General features: G+C 45.2%; 1 protein-coding gene across 2 annotated transcripts in view; it reads left to right on the top strand.

Moving 5' to 3' along the window:
* RBM11 (RNA binding motif protein 11) overlaps positions 1 to 14,257 on the top strand; it is a 112,273-nt gene that overhangs the window by 40,084 nt on the left and 57,932 nt on the right. For both annotated transcript variants that reach the window (XM_069203124.1, XM_069203125.1), the window contains exon 2: positions 6,873 to 7,035. In XM_069203124.1, coding sequence (XP_069059225.1) covers positions 6,873 to 7,035 — 163 coding nt within the window. The remainder of the gene's footprint in view (positions 1 to 6,872; positions 7,036 to 14,257) is intronic.

The raw sequence follows: 14,257 nt of genomic DNA, 5'->3' as shown, positions 1-14,257 counted from the left end.
TATTGTAGTGATGGTGGATATGAGGGGACTTGTTGCTGGATCTGTGTTGATGTTGTGATAGCAGGTTTGAGTGGTGAAGTGTTTGTGATGGAGAAGGTGGTGGGGGACACTGTGTAGGGAGTGGATGTTGTGACTGCATGTGTGTGTGGTCTGTGTGCATGGCTATGGTGGGTCTTGTGGTGCCTTTGTTTGTCTCTGCAAACCATGCTTGTTGAGGTGGATGAATGGTGGTCTGACTGTGTGCTCTGGATGGGTGTGGGGAGAGAGGTGTGGGATCAGGCACAGGTAGCTGGAGGAGGGGGGTGACACTGGCTGCCATAAACAAGGAGGCCAGAGCCTGAAAGTATATCTGCAGGGCAGCCAGGGCACTGTGAATGCCTTCCAGGTAGGCATTGGTCTGCTGCATCTGTGATGGCAGTCCCTGGATGGCATTCACAATGGTTGACTGTCCCACAGAGATGGACCTCAGGAGGTCAATAGCTTCCTCATTGAGGGCAGCAGGGCTGACTGGGGCAGAGGTGCCTGTGATGAAGGAGATGCCCACCCTCCTGGGTGAGCGGCCACGGGCAACAGGGACATGAACTACAGGGAGGGCAGTGCTGTTAAGGGGGGTGGTGGACAAGGATGGTGCTGAGCTTGTCCCAGAAGTGTCTGCCACCACCATGGAGCATCTATCTGAGGAGGAATTCAAAGAGGATGTTGAAAATCTGGTCTCCCCCGTGGCACTCTTCTTGCCCTTCATCCCACTGGTCCCCTCGGCACCCCTTATGTCAGTTTCCTGGGTCCTGTGGGCTGCAGCTTCCCCACTCACCGGTACCCCTTCTCCTATGCCTGATGATGCTGATGCACACAAAAACAGAAGAGGAGAGGGAGGGAGGGTGGGAATGAAAGAAAGGGTGGTATGGGTCAATACTTACCCATCATTCACACAGAGTAACAACTTATTATTCTGCTGGTATGCCATGGTAGGGCATGCCTTTACATTGACATACATAACTGTGGAAAATCATAGGGAAAACAAAAGCTGTGCTGAAAAAAAACTAACGTGGGAACATTGGCACTCATTGACTTTATAAGTTGTCTAACAATGCACAGTTGCTTAGTACGTACCACGTTCCCATGGTCAATTCAATTGACATATCCTGTACTTTTACCCAACAGAATCCTTCATGGTAAGGTAGCATGTCCACAAATCCATGATCACTGCGGTCAGTAAATTCTTGGCCCCATACAGCCATCTACACATTCAGTAAAAGGCAGCTGATTGAGAACTCACCAATTACAATTGTTATTGTGGCAGAGTAATACTGATGGCAGTGCCTTAACACCTCAGGTATACTGATGCTGATGGAAGGAGCTGGTCTCTCAAAATATGTGAAGGGTGTCCAAACATTGAATTAGTTCCCTCATAAGTCACTGTCTGCATGGTATTGGCACACATACTCAATACAAATCCTGCCATGGTGGCTGATACCCATAGTCCATGTGCATCAAAAACATGATCTACACTACATCTTATCACCAGTAGGCTACCCAAACCCATGCAAGCCTAACTTGAGGGTAGGCCACTTCCAAAATGTGGGCCATTGGGGGGGGGAGGGGGCCAGGGTCCGATGAGCACCCCTCCTTCATTGGGAGGATGTCCCCAGCTGGGCCTTTGCGGTCTTACGGGCCAGCGCCTCTGGTCCTCCCACTAATCTGGCCCTGAGACATCACCCGCTTTCTGCAGTGGGTGCTTTGCCGGCTATGGACCCACAGGGTCCGCACTTGATTGCCGATGGCACGCCAAATCCCCTTCTGATGAACGCTGACGTTCATGGGTGACACCGACAGAAGGAAAAAGTCGTGTAGAGTGGCAACACAGCAACAGCAGGGAACTTCGCACATCAGACAAATCTCATGCCCACACTAATAAGTCTTAACGGCCCAAAAGCACCATATCCATTGCCAACAGCATGCATCCACTCTGTGTGCATCGTCACAATGCATTTCAGCCTCACACACACCACTATCAGACAGGACAGTAGCACTGAACTCACCTGCTGCTCTGGTGCCCCATTCAACTGTCGATACAGGGATAGGACCCCATCCACTAGCATCTCCAGCTCCTTCTGGGTGAAGGCAGGGGCCCTATCTCCTACATGACATGGTATTATGGCTCCCAGAGACAGTACACAGCATCTTACACAGTGGAGGTCTTGCCTGCATGAGTGTCAGGAGTCAAGTGAGCTATGCAACAGAAAATGGCGGTCCTTTGTGTGTGGCAAGCGGTTTGTATGCAGCTGCAACAGTAATCTAGGATGGCATACATGTTCAGTCTGTATACCCAAATGGATTGTGTATACTTCAGCGTTATGTCCACATTACTATTGTGTGCTACAAGTATACAGTTGGGTGGCATATGAACTGTCGACATCAACCTGTGGCTTTTCCTCTCTCCTATTCCTATCTCCTGTGCAATGGTGAGAATGAGACATGCACCTGTGTATTGACCCCTAGTCGACCTTGCTACCCTAGAAGAGAGATACATCATCCAGACCTATCGTCTGAATGGTCAGACCATCATGGAACTGTGTACCCCGTTGGAGCCGGATCTCTTGCCTGCCATAAGTAATCCCTATGCCATCCCTCCCAGATTACAGGGTTTATCAGTGCTACACTTCCTTGCCTCAGGTTTGTTCCAGATTAGAGTGGGCTTGGCAGCAGGGATGTCACAGCCAATGTTCAGTCTTGTGTTGAAGGATGTACTGTGTGCTTTACTCAAACACCTGGACAGCTACATCAGGTCCCCCCCAACGTGTAGATTTGCCCACTATTAAAGCTGACTTCTATGATATGGGACATGTCCGTAATGTGATAGGGGCCATAGATGGCACCCACATTGCTTTGGTTCCTCGTGGGGGCAATGAACAAGTGTACAGGAACAGGAAAAACGTTTACCCCATAATTGCCCTGCTGGTGTGTCTCACTGACCAGTATATCTCCCAAGTGACGGCCAAGTTTCCTTGATCTGTGCATGACTCATATATTCTGAGGAACAGCAATGTCCCACACATGTTGGCACAACTACAGAGGGAGAGAGCCTGGCTCATTGGTATGCGTCCAATAGTATGTGTGCAACTCCAATATCAACTCTCATCACATTCTATCCTGTGTCCCTACCAGTATTGTGATAGGTCCAACCTTTGTGCAGACAGGTGGCTCTGGCTAGCCTAACCTTCCATGGCTACTGACACCAGTGAGATACCCAACAACAGATGGTGAAAATGGTATCAATGAGGCCCACGGCAGGATGAGGCGTGTCCTTGAGAGGACATTTGCACTACTGAAGGCCAGATTCCGGTGTCTACATGTCTCAGGAGGTGCCCTGCTCTACACATCACTAAAGGTCTGCCAGATCGTTGTTGCCTGCTGCATGCTACATAATCTGGCCCTGAGACATCACATACTATTACTGAATGTTGAGGAGGTTGCAGCTGGACCAGTAGCTGATGATGGTGACATAGAAAGTGATGAAAAGGCAGATGACGAGGATGCAGCTGACTCTAGAACAGAGTTGATCCACCAATACTTCCAATGAAATTCAGGTATGTGTTAACTGTTTTGTATGTAAACTGTGCTCCTGTCTGCCTTGTGACATTGCTCCTCCTGGGTGTCATCAGGGTACGTGTTGCTGTTCAAATGTCAGAGCTATGTTTACCATGCTGTTGGCTAGCATCACATCTGCAAAGGATTGGGCATGTTGTATGTACCCAGTAATGCTATATCAACTGCAAAAGCACTGCCAACCAAAGTAGTATTATCAGTATAGCTACTTATCACTGTAAACAATGGACGTATATACAACATAACCTATACTGACAGTGGAACTTGGCTTTAGCTGTGTTATGTCAGCTGTGAGGGATTGACAATTGGGAATACATGTTTTGCAAATGTGGATCTCCCATGGTAATTTGTGTTAACATTTCACTTGCCAATTCGCACTAGTGGGGGCAACATTGTACTGCATTTGTGTTGAGTGGGCAACATTGACTCCTATTGGGATGGTTGCCCCTGTCTTGGTATGTTTGCAGGTCACTTAGGTGGTGCTACTCTGGTTCCTGGCTAGACTGGTGGCTCCCTTGTCACAAAATGTTAGAATATGTCTGTTCTACTATCAAACTTGCTGCACATTGCTTCCTCTTCTGTCCATCTTACAGACTTGTCTTGCTCAATGGGTTAACTGACATGACATGTTGTACTATAGAAATTCTTACTTGTTACAATAAAGACATGTAAGCAGTAACTGTGCTCAATGGTGTTTAATGTGATTCTCAAGTGCAATGGGTGAAGAGTGGGTTCATGGTGGATTAAGTCATCAGAGCAGGTGGCCCAGCTGCAAGTAGTACAGACCCAGTGTCCAAGGGCCATGGGAAAATGGAAACATGACAGTGGACAGTCAACAGGGTTTGTCAGTGGCACACAAGGGAGCATTTTCAGGAGAGGCTCACTACCTGGTAGTGGTGTAGGTCTTGGTATCAGGCCCTGCAGGATGTCTGGATGGACGACCTGGTTTGCATGTGTGTTCCTCAGCTACAGAGGAAGGGGTGCTAGTGGACTGTGGGTCCTCTGGCAGAGCCTCCATTCCACTAGCTGCAGCAGAAGTGAATGGATCAGTTGGTATGTGGCTGGTGACGAGGGCCTGCTAGTGGGTGGAGGACGCATGCAGGATGGTAGTAAGTTCTTTGAGCACCCCTGCAATGGAGGCCATGTTGGCATTGTGAGCCTGTCACTGCTGCATGGCTTCCTGGCGGTATTCCCTCTGCAGCCTCTGGTTCTCATGCAAGGTGGAGAGTATCTAGCCCATCTTGTCCTGGGATTGCTGGTATGCTTCCAGGACTTGTGAGATGGCAATGATAAATGCGCACTGCAGACATTGTTTGTGGGTGAATAATTGTGACATTGTTCCATTGAGGGTTCTGGATAGTGGATAGCATTGCTGTTTTTCCCACGTAGCAGTACGCAGTCGAAGCATCCAGTTGGTGTAGCTGGTGCAATGATTTTATGTGCAGGTGTTCCGCTGTGAAGTGGTAGTAGCAGCTTTTCATGTGTAGGGAGTAATGCATTGTGGGAGTTGTAGTGCTTGCCATTGTGAGTGCTATCTATGCACTAGGGATGGACTGTGTGGGGGATGGGGTGTTGTGGCATGCAGGGGAGGGGCATTAGGTGATTGGGTGGGGGGAGTAAGTGTATGATGGGGTGAATTGGGGAGTGATAGGGTGGTATGTGCAGGTGTTGTTGGTGCCAGGGGAGTATTAGTGACGTACCAGAGTCCAGTCCTCTGCTTATTCCAGTCAGGCCCTCCGGATGCAGGATGGCCAAGACCTTCTCCTCCCATGATGTGAACCCTGGGGGAGGAGGTGGAGGCCCACCGCCAGTCTTGTTCATGGAAATCTGGTGTTGTGATGTCATGGAACGCACCTTCCCCCTAAGGTCGTTCCAACTCTTTCTGATGTACTCCCTTGTGCGTGGATGGTTGCCCATGTGTTTACCCTGTCGACGATCATCCTTCATAACTCCATTTTCCTGGTTATGGATGTTTGCTGGACCTGTGCTCCCATTAGCTGTGGCTCTACCCTGACGATTTCATCGACCGTGACCCTCAACTCTTCGTCTGTGAATCGTGGGTGCTTTTGAGGGGACATGGTGGTAGTGGAGTGGTTTCGGGGGGGTGTTGTGTGCAAGGGTGGAGTGTTTGGTGCTTGATGGGGTGTTTGGGATGCTTAGGTTTGTGTGCAGTTGTGATGTGTGATTAGTGTTTATGGTGCAGTTGTATGGTGTGTGCTGAGTGTGCAGTGTATATGTGCCTATGGTGTAATGGTGCTAATTAATCGATTTGTGGGTCCTCTGTGGTTGTAGTTGCAAAAGATTGTGGGTTGTATGGTGATGTATTTTATAGTGGTGTGTGTGGGCATGTGTAATGTGTGTATATGTCTCAGGTGTGGAGTGTTTGTTCTGTCCAATGTGGTGTGGTGTTCAGGCTGAGGTGTGTTTTTGAACGCAGTGGTTCGCCCACCAAAGGTTTTCTGCCGTGCAATGACCGGTGAGCTGATTTGTGGTTCCTAATAAGGACGACGGAATGTTGTCGGCGTGGCAGTGCTGGTGGTGGGACTGCCTCTTTCCCGCCCTCGATCGGCCTGGCGGTCTCAAATTGTGGCTGTTTTTGGGCAGTCTTTAGTATGTGGCTCTAGATATGGCAGTCGAGATACTGCCAACACAAGCAGTCTTTTGGCAGCCGCCACCATGGCGGTCTTCGAAAAAGACAGCCAAACTCTTAATAAGGGCCTACATGTTTGACACTACAGAACTATTAAATACAGAGATTCTTTTGGTAATGAAGAATAGCTTTTTGACTACCACTGTATCCCAGCAGCAAATTCCATTGTAAAATAGCCGGATCTACTGTTGTTTTAATGTTTGCCCGTGCATACCCAATTGATATATCCCATGTACTTTTTCTAAATTACATCAATCCAATTTCTAACCTATGAAACAGTGCCCTCTTGGGACAGTATCGAGAGCTAAATTTTGAGGGTTATTTTCACCTCATCCTTTGTATATATCTATCTGCCTCTGTGTCATACTGTGTTGTTTGTCAGTTGCAAGAAGGGACTTGGGAGAAGGAGAATTTCGTGGGGACTTTTTGACTCAAGATTGGCTCTGAACTAAAAAGTCTATTTGTTGTTTAGCTGTGAGGAAGTGCTTATTGTGAAATGTATGTTTACTGGAAGATAACATATCCTATTAGGCGAGAGATGTAGCTTACCTGTAATTACCTTTTTATTTTTAAAAAAGTTCATTGAAAAATAACTTTACCTTTGAACTTCTTTCAGGCTGGACCTTTAACCAAAGTAAGAATATGTAAGGATAAGGAGGGGAAACCCAAGTCGTTTGGATTTGTCTGCTTTAAGCACACAGACTCTGTGCCATATGCTATAGCCCTGCTCAATGACATCCGTTTGTATGGACGACCCATTAATCTTCAATACCGATTTGGTAAGCTGTAATTATCACTGAAAGAAATTTGTATGCAAGATGTAAGGTCCTATGCACTTCTGAAAACGTGATGAGGCATCAATTACATATTTATGCACTTTGTGGGTGTATGCACTTTCAATAATGTCACATTGGGCTTTGGAAAATAGTAATACAACTTTGTAAATGTTTAAATATTTTTAACAGAATTTAATTACAAGACATTGAGTGGGGCATCTGCCATTCAAATGGACACCCTCATCTCTTAAGTACCTAGGTATCTTCTAAAACGGGAGGCTTAGAATGTATGGTTAGAGACACTATCATACTACTAATGTTCAAGATAACCACATAATTTGCCGCCAGTTGGCCCAAGCTGGGCTGTATTTTACAAATAATTGAAAAAAACATAACTTCTACACACCATTTTTGTATTTAGAATGATTTCTGTACCCGTAGATCTGTTACGGTAGATTCAAAATAGCATTGAAACATTCTTATGGAAAGGGAGACTAACGAGGTTGAATACTATAACGTTGCACAGGGCTGTCACAGCTGGCGGACTGTAGCTCGCACATATTGAATCACAGGTGCTGGCTCACCGTTTGACTAGTGCTATATAGGTCTTAATACACACAGGAAAACTCTGACATGAGTAAATACGGAGCAACTTATTTTAAAATATAAAGGTGCCCTAACTTGCTTATGTACAAAACAAATGCTAACACAGACAGACCATACCCCAATATTACATTGCTCCCACTACTCCTGGAATAAGCCACCCAAAAACAATAGCAGTCTAACAGAATGCCCTGTTCTCAGATATATTTATACATTTTATAGAGACAATGCTAAAGCATTATTATATGAATGGTGGAAAATAAGGTAAGCAAACGACAGAGGAAGCTGTTTGGGAGCTAGAATGGAGAAACACAACACATACCTCCGTGAGGCAAGGCTAACGTTTAGCTTCTTTAAAGCGCACCAGTTTTGGTTACCAACCAGATTGTTCAAGGCACATGGGTCGCCAAACTTCGAGTGCTAGAACTGTGAAACCCTGAGCTGAGAATCCAAGACTCTTCCTACTTAGTGAACTGCTGTTTGGAACACGATGACAATGGACATTAAGGTTAAGGAAGCGTTGCGGCAAAAACTTTAACTACTACACAATATGTCATATAGCCCTGCATCAATCCACTATGTGAAACAGTGGTTTTCCACTGCTTCAGCAATAGCTAGGGATGGTGTACTTCAGCACTGGGAGACCAGAAAGATGTCATCCCACAAAAAATGGTTTGTGGACCTGTATAGGATAGCCACGTAAAATCACATATAAAGTAACAGTTGTCTCGAATTTTGAAAAAAAATGGAGACCCTGAATGATTCCTTACGGGCTGAAAGTAGGTGAAGAAAACGGGACACAAGATCATCACCATACTTTACAATACACATATTGAACATATGTTACATTCTGATTCAATTGTGTAATATATATGGTGATATTAATTTGAATAAAAGTGAAATGTCTAAGGGTTGTAATTTGTAGAAGTGTTAAGGAGAAGTGATATGTTACTTGTAAGAACAAATGACAGCGTAATAAAAACTGAGAGGAAATCATTAGACCTGGTTCACAGAGTAAGTTGAGAAGAGATTGTTAATAGCCGACAGTGGGAAAGCAATGGAAATTCAATAGTGTTATTGGATTATGAAAAAGGGGGAACAACGTTTATTCTCTTCTTTTTCTTTCATTTTTAGTTTGAGTCTAGACAGCGAGCATGCGCTGTCTGCAACATCTGTTATATGGAGTATAGGACTTTGCTCCCGCCTGCCACTGCCTGCTGCTTACCATAGGTTGAAGGCAGTGTCGCTCTTGTTTTGCTGCCTCCTAACTAGTTCGGCAGCTGATAAAGTCACTTCCTGTACTTGGCTGAGAAGCACTGTCCACGTACAGTTTAATTAAGCATTGAATGTTTTTCTGTTGCTAGACGCACTATTTTTCTTTGTTTCCTGTCTCTCGTGTTTGTCAGTAAGCACTCGTGCTCATGTGCAGTTACATGAATTACAAGTAGTTGTGGCGTGCATGTGTTTTGTAAATTTTTTGCGGCTTTATATAGCATGAAGTTGACCCAGGAATGAATCCTCAACAGCCGCTCTTTCCGCACTGCGGGAGAGCAGATACTACAATATTTACTGCACTCAGGGAAACTCACCCCATAATATTTTGCAGGCATTCATTTTACAACACATTTTTGCCCATAACTCAGCCTGTGGTGGCCCTACGGCAATGGGACCATCACCAAATCATTCAGAACAATTTGCTCTTTATGTTCACACCATCTTGTGGGTCACACTAGGTTAGAGGGGCCCCAAAAATCATAACCTCTTCAACCATTCAATGCATATTTAACCTCTCATATAGCTGGAACATTTGTTTTTACAGCTGAGAGGAATTTGTGTTCTAAGGGCCTTGTTTATAATAATATTCTGATAGCCTTATTCAGCCTGCAAATGTGTAATGCACTATGCTCTCCAAGGTCTGAAGGATGCTAATTGCCCCACAGCACTACTAACGGACTTGGCTCCACAGGGACATCTAGCCACGACCAGTGATATTGCACCTTCTGCTAATGCACAAACACAGTTTATTTCAGATAAAGGATTAATGTATGCACAAACTGTTTATTTCTGATAAAGACTTAATGTACAGCATGGCTAAATATTCCGGCCATTTCACTGAGAACCTGGTACTTCTCCAGCCGTTTCTGGGTTTGGGGGACATTCTGAGATTCGGATGTCAGTAGAAGTTCTGGCAATGTTCTGTGACACTGTACTCTTGAGTGTTTTTGGCTCTACAGGGACATCTAGCCACAACCAGTGGTACTGCACCTTCTGCTATTGACTTTACAGGGACATCTAGTAACGACCTGCGGCACTGCACCCTTATGCCGCTGACTCCACAGTTAAATATTTGAAAGGCCAGCTATGTTTGAACTAGTATAATATACTATGCCTTCAATGGGCTCATTATTTGGTTATACTGCAATGTTCTTCGGCATTATTTTTTCATGAGATTATGACCTCTAGGAGCTGGCTATCTGGTTACATTACCATTTTCGTTCTGAATGCTATTTTTAATGTGGTGCTCTGTAGGAGCCGTTCAGACCATTACCGTCTAATGCCAAGTGTATGAAGGAATGCACAAACACAGTTTATTTCTGATGAATGTTTAATGCGTGTCATGGCTAGATATTTCAGCCATTTCTCTGAGGACCTAGTACTTCTCCAGGCATTTCCTTGTTTGGGTGCCATGCTGAGCTTCTAACTTCCAAAGAAGTTCTGGCAGCGTTCTGTGACACTGCACTCTGAGTGATTTTGGCTCCACAGGGACATCTAGCCATAACTAGTGCTACTGCACCTTCTGCTGTTGAGTCTTCAGGGACATCTAGTAATGGTCTGAGGCACAGCACCCTTGTGCCATTGACTCCACAGTTAAATGATATTTAAAAGGCCTGCTAGGCCCTCAAGGGGCTGATTTTATGTTCTGCAATGTTCTTCATCATTTTGTTTTATCTGATTATGCCCTTTAGGGACTGAATATGTGGTTACATGACCACGTTTCTTCCAAATGCTATATTTAAGGTGGTTCTCTGTAGGGTCTGAATAGACCAAGTGTATAAAGGAATGCACAAATACAGTTTATTTGTTATAAAGTTTTAAACCCTTGGGAGCTCTGGACATAACAATTATGTCCTCGGCTGCAGCCCTCCTGTGCCGAGGACGTAACCCTTACGTCTTGCCCACAGGGGGAGCGGTAGTGTTCCCTCCATGGGCCTCCCCTGGGCAGGGATTGAAGGGTAATCGCTTCCCCCTTCCGCCCCTGACATCAGCGCGCAATGACCTTGTCAGAGGTCGCCCCCATTCCAGCATGATCAGAAAAGAAATGCTTTCATTTCTTTTCCGATCGGGCTGGGGGAGATCGGCGAGGCATGAAAGGAAAGGAAAGGAAAGGAAAGGCTTTTCCTTTCATGTCTGTCTGAACTTTTCTGCAGCACGATTGCATAGCGATCATGCTGGTGAAATGCCCAATAAACTCCAGGGAGTTTGTATTTTTTTGTTGTTTATTGATAAGGGGAGTGACCCCTTAGGCAAGGGTCGCTCCACAGGGGGGCAATTTATTTTAGGGCCATTTCTACCCACCTTGGGGGCAGATCGGCCTATTTTAACTAGGCCGAACACAAGACACCAGGGATTTAAATTTATTTTAGGCCATTTCTTCCCCTCCCGGCTCCCCACCTCTTGGTGGCAGATCGGCCTATTTTTATTAGGCCAATGTGCCCCCAAGGGGGCAGAAACCACTAGACAACAGGGAGTCTTTTTTCTCTCTAATTTCATAAGGGGAGTGATCCCTTAGGCAAGGGTCACTCCCCTGGGAAGCAGTTTTATTTTAGGCTATTTCTGCACACCTTGGGGGCAGATCGGCTTATTTTCATAGGCCAATCCCACTAGACACGAGGGATTTGTTTTTTTTTGCCAGTTTCACGCCAGGCGAGCCACCTCTTAGGCAAGAGTTGCTCCCCTGTGGGGCAATTGTATTTTAGGCCATTTCTGCCATCGACCTACTTTTATTAGGCCAATCTGCCTCCAAAGGGGGAGGGGGGGGTAAAAACCACTAGACACCAGTTTTTTGTTTTGTGTTTTTTTTTTTTTTTTTACTTAACTTTTTTTTCAGTTTCACTCAAGGGGAGCGACCTCTTAGACAAGAGTCACTCCCCTGTGACAAATTTTATTTTAGGCCATATCTGGCCCCATTGGGTGCAGATCAGCCTATTTCTATAAGTCCCATCTACCCCCAAGGGGGGCGGAAACCACGTAGGCTCCAGGGATTGGTGTGTGTGTTTTGTTTGGGGGAGGCAGCCCCTTTAGCAAGGGTCGCTTCCCCTGGGGGCACATTACTGTTGGCCATTTCTGCCCCCCAAAGGGGCAGATTAGCCTATTTTTCTAAGGCCCATCTGACCCCCCAAGGGGGGGCAGAAAGCCCACTAGACACCAGGGAAGAATTATTTTAAAGATAGAGAGTGAGGGTATGGCCATACCCCCACCTCAAATAAATGGCCACTGATGGGCATATGGGGCAATTACCCCAATGGCAAGCAAGAGGACATTTGAATATTTGGGGTTTTGATTTTACATTTGGGCCATGAGAGCTTGGCTAACTCTCAAAATTGTCCGACTTGGAATGGTGAGGGCTGCACTTTTTGGACTTTGGGACGCTGCCATCTAGACAAATCTATGAGACCTATACACATCAGCCTGATGCTTTGGTTATTGAGGTTGCCACCCAGTGTCCCAGCTATGTTAGCCTAAAGTGGTTCCTTTCGGTAAAATGAAAACTTTCCATGCATAACTCTCACTTCTTCATTCTTGTGGAGAAGAGAAGGAAGAGAGCTTTTCCCAGTGGACTATCTGTTCTCTATTGTACAAAGCTTTTATCTAACATGGCAGAAAGAAAATACGGATTGAGCTTTCACTGACTCAGGCACTAGGGCAGGGTCATATTCCCATCTATACAGAAAAATTGGTAATAATGGTCAAGTAGATTCCAAGTAAGCTATAGCAGTATGTCTGTCAGCTCGTTATGCCTGTGTGTGAAAGTCCGGCCCACATCGCCTACCGACTGATGGACCATCAGCTGTTCAAACCTTGCCCTGTTACCACCCCACAAAAAGCCTCACCTTCTCTTCTATGCGTCTAAAAATGTGGCAGAGGATTTGGTCCGAGAGCACCTGTGCCTCGTAAAAAAAAATTTAAACCCATTGTCCAAAACCTGGAAACATCTGGGCAATGCCTTTTATAAAGGACCTTAAGGAGGATAGACTATAGACCCATATCATTGAAACTATAAATATCTTCTTCCTGGATAGATAATTACTAGGGTATCAAGTAGGGCCGGCTGACCAATATAGGCCCAGTTATCTAAATAGTCTGAATCAAGCTTGTTCATCAACCTGCAGGCCCATGCTCACTGATTTGCTAAGGATAACTGTAATGCCAGGTATACATTTGAAAATGTATCTAGTAAATGTAACAAGAAGGTATAGATTTTTCCAACCGTGTAAGTGTAAGGAATCAAAGGATATTGGTCGCAAACATTATAGCCTTATGATAGCCTGATTTAATTTTAAGTCTAATCTTTGATTCAAGCCATACAAAGTTTGCCTGTAAAAAGAAAACGCTTGAAATTTGGTCCAAGACATTTTTTGTCCAAGACTATCCGATCAAAGGCCTTGCCGTCATCGAGGGAGAGGAAAACCAAAGGAATCTTCTTGAAATTCCTAACTTCCAGTGAAGCTGACGCCATCTGTAAGTTGTAACCTGTCACAGTGGGCATCTTGGCCACTAGAATTTAATAGTTAATTAGAGTAATATGTAAGAGCTGCACTACCTTAGGTCCTTCAGTGTCTTTAAGAGCTGTGTCCATGTTGACTCCATCATTATTGCTATGACTGATTTAGATATCAAGAAAGTAGTTAAACACTATAGTGAGCAGGATTGCCAACGTCTTGTAGAAAGAGGCAGTTAATATGTCTGGTACTGCTCTGATCATCCCCCACCTTTTACATGTTTATATCTTCCTTCAGAGTCTCTGATTTGGCGGTGTATAGGTGAGGGAAGGAAACATCTGTTTGGAATGCATCCTCTTCATCAGTGGGCACTGCTGTGAGCCTTACAAGGATACACATTATTATGTAAAAATTCTGAAAATCTCCTCATGGTTAGAATAGGTATCTCCATCCAAGTATTTTATTTGCCAGATGTAATTTATACGGTCTTCCTAACCTTGTAGGCCAGGACTATATTGGCCTTTTTGCCCTTGTCCTATTAGGAATGATGCATATGTACATCAATTTATGTGCTGCCTTTTTCATTAGTAGAGCCCCCTATTCACCCGTTGCCATCTGCAAAACCCTAAACAATATGCAGGAATAATCATTCTTATGTTGAGCCTCCAGTTCTGAGATTTATCTCTCTCAGTCATCCCTTGCCTCACTTTGCAGCAGAAGTGGTATAGACAGTCAGTTCAGCCCTTGTTGCTGCCTTTGCGGAATCCCAAACCACATCCACGTCCCAAGTTCCCTCACGTTCTGCATTCTCTTTGGCTTATTATTGCATGGCCTTAGCAACTTTGGCCCACAAGCCTATATCCCAGAACACCACTTAATTCATTAATCCTGGCTGATGCCCT

The sequence above is a fragment of the Pleurodeles waltl genome, chromosome 8, assembly GCF_031143425.1.
Source record: "Pleurodeles waltl isolate 20211129_DDA chromosome 8, aPleWal1.hap1.20221129, whole genome shotgun sequence".
Lineage (NCBI taxonomy): Eukaryota > Metazoa > Chordata > Amphibia > Caudata > Salamandridae > Pleurodeles > Pleurodeles waltl.
This window is presented reverse-complemented; position numbering and strand designations above follow the sequence as displayed.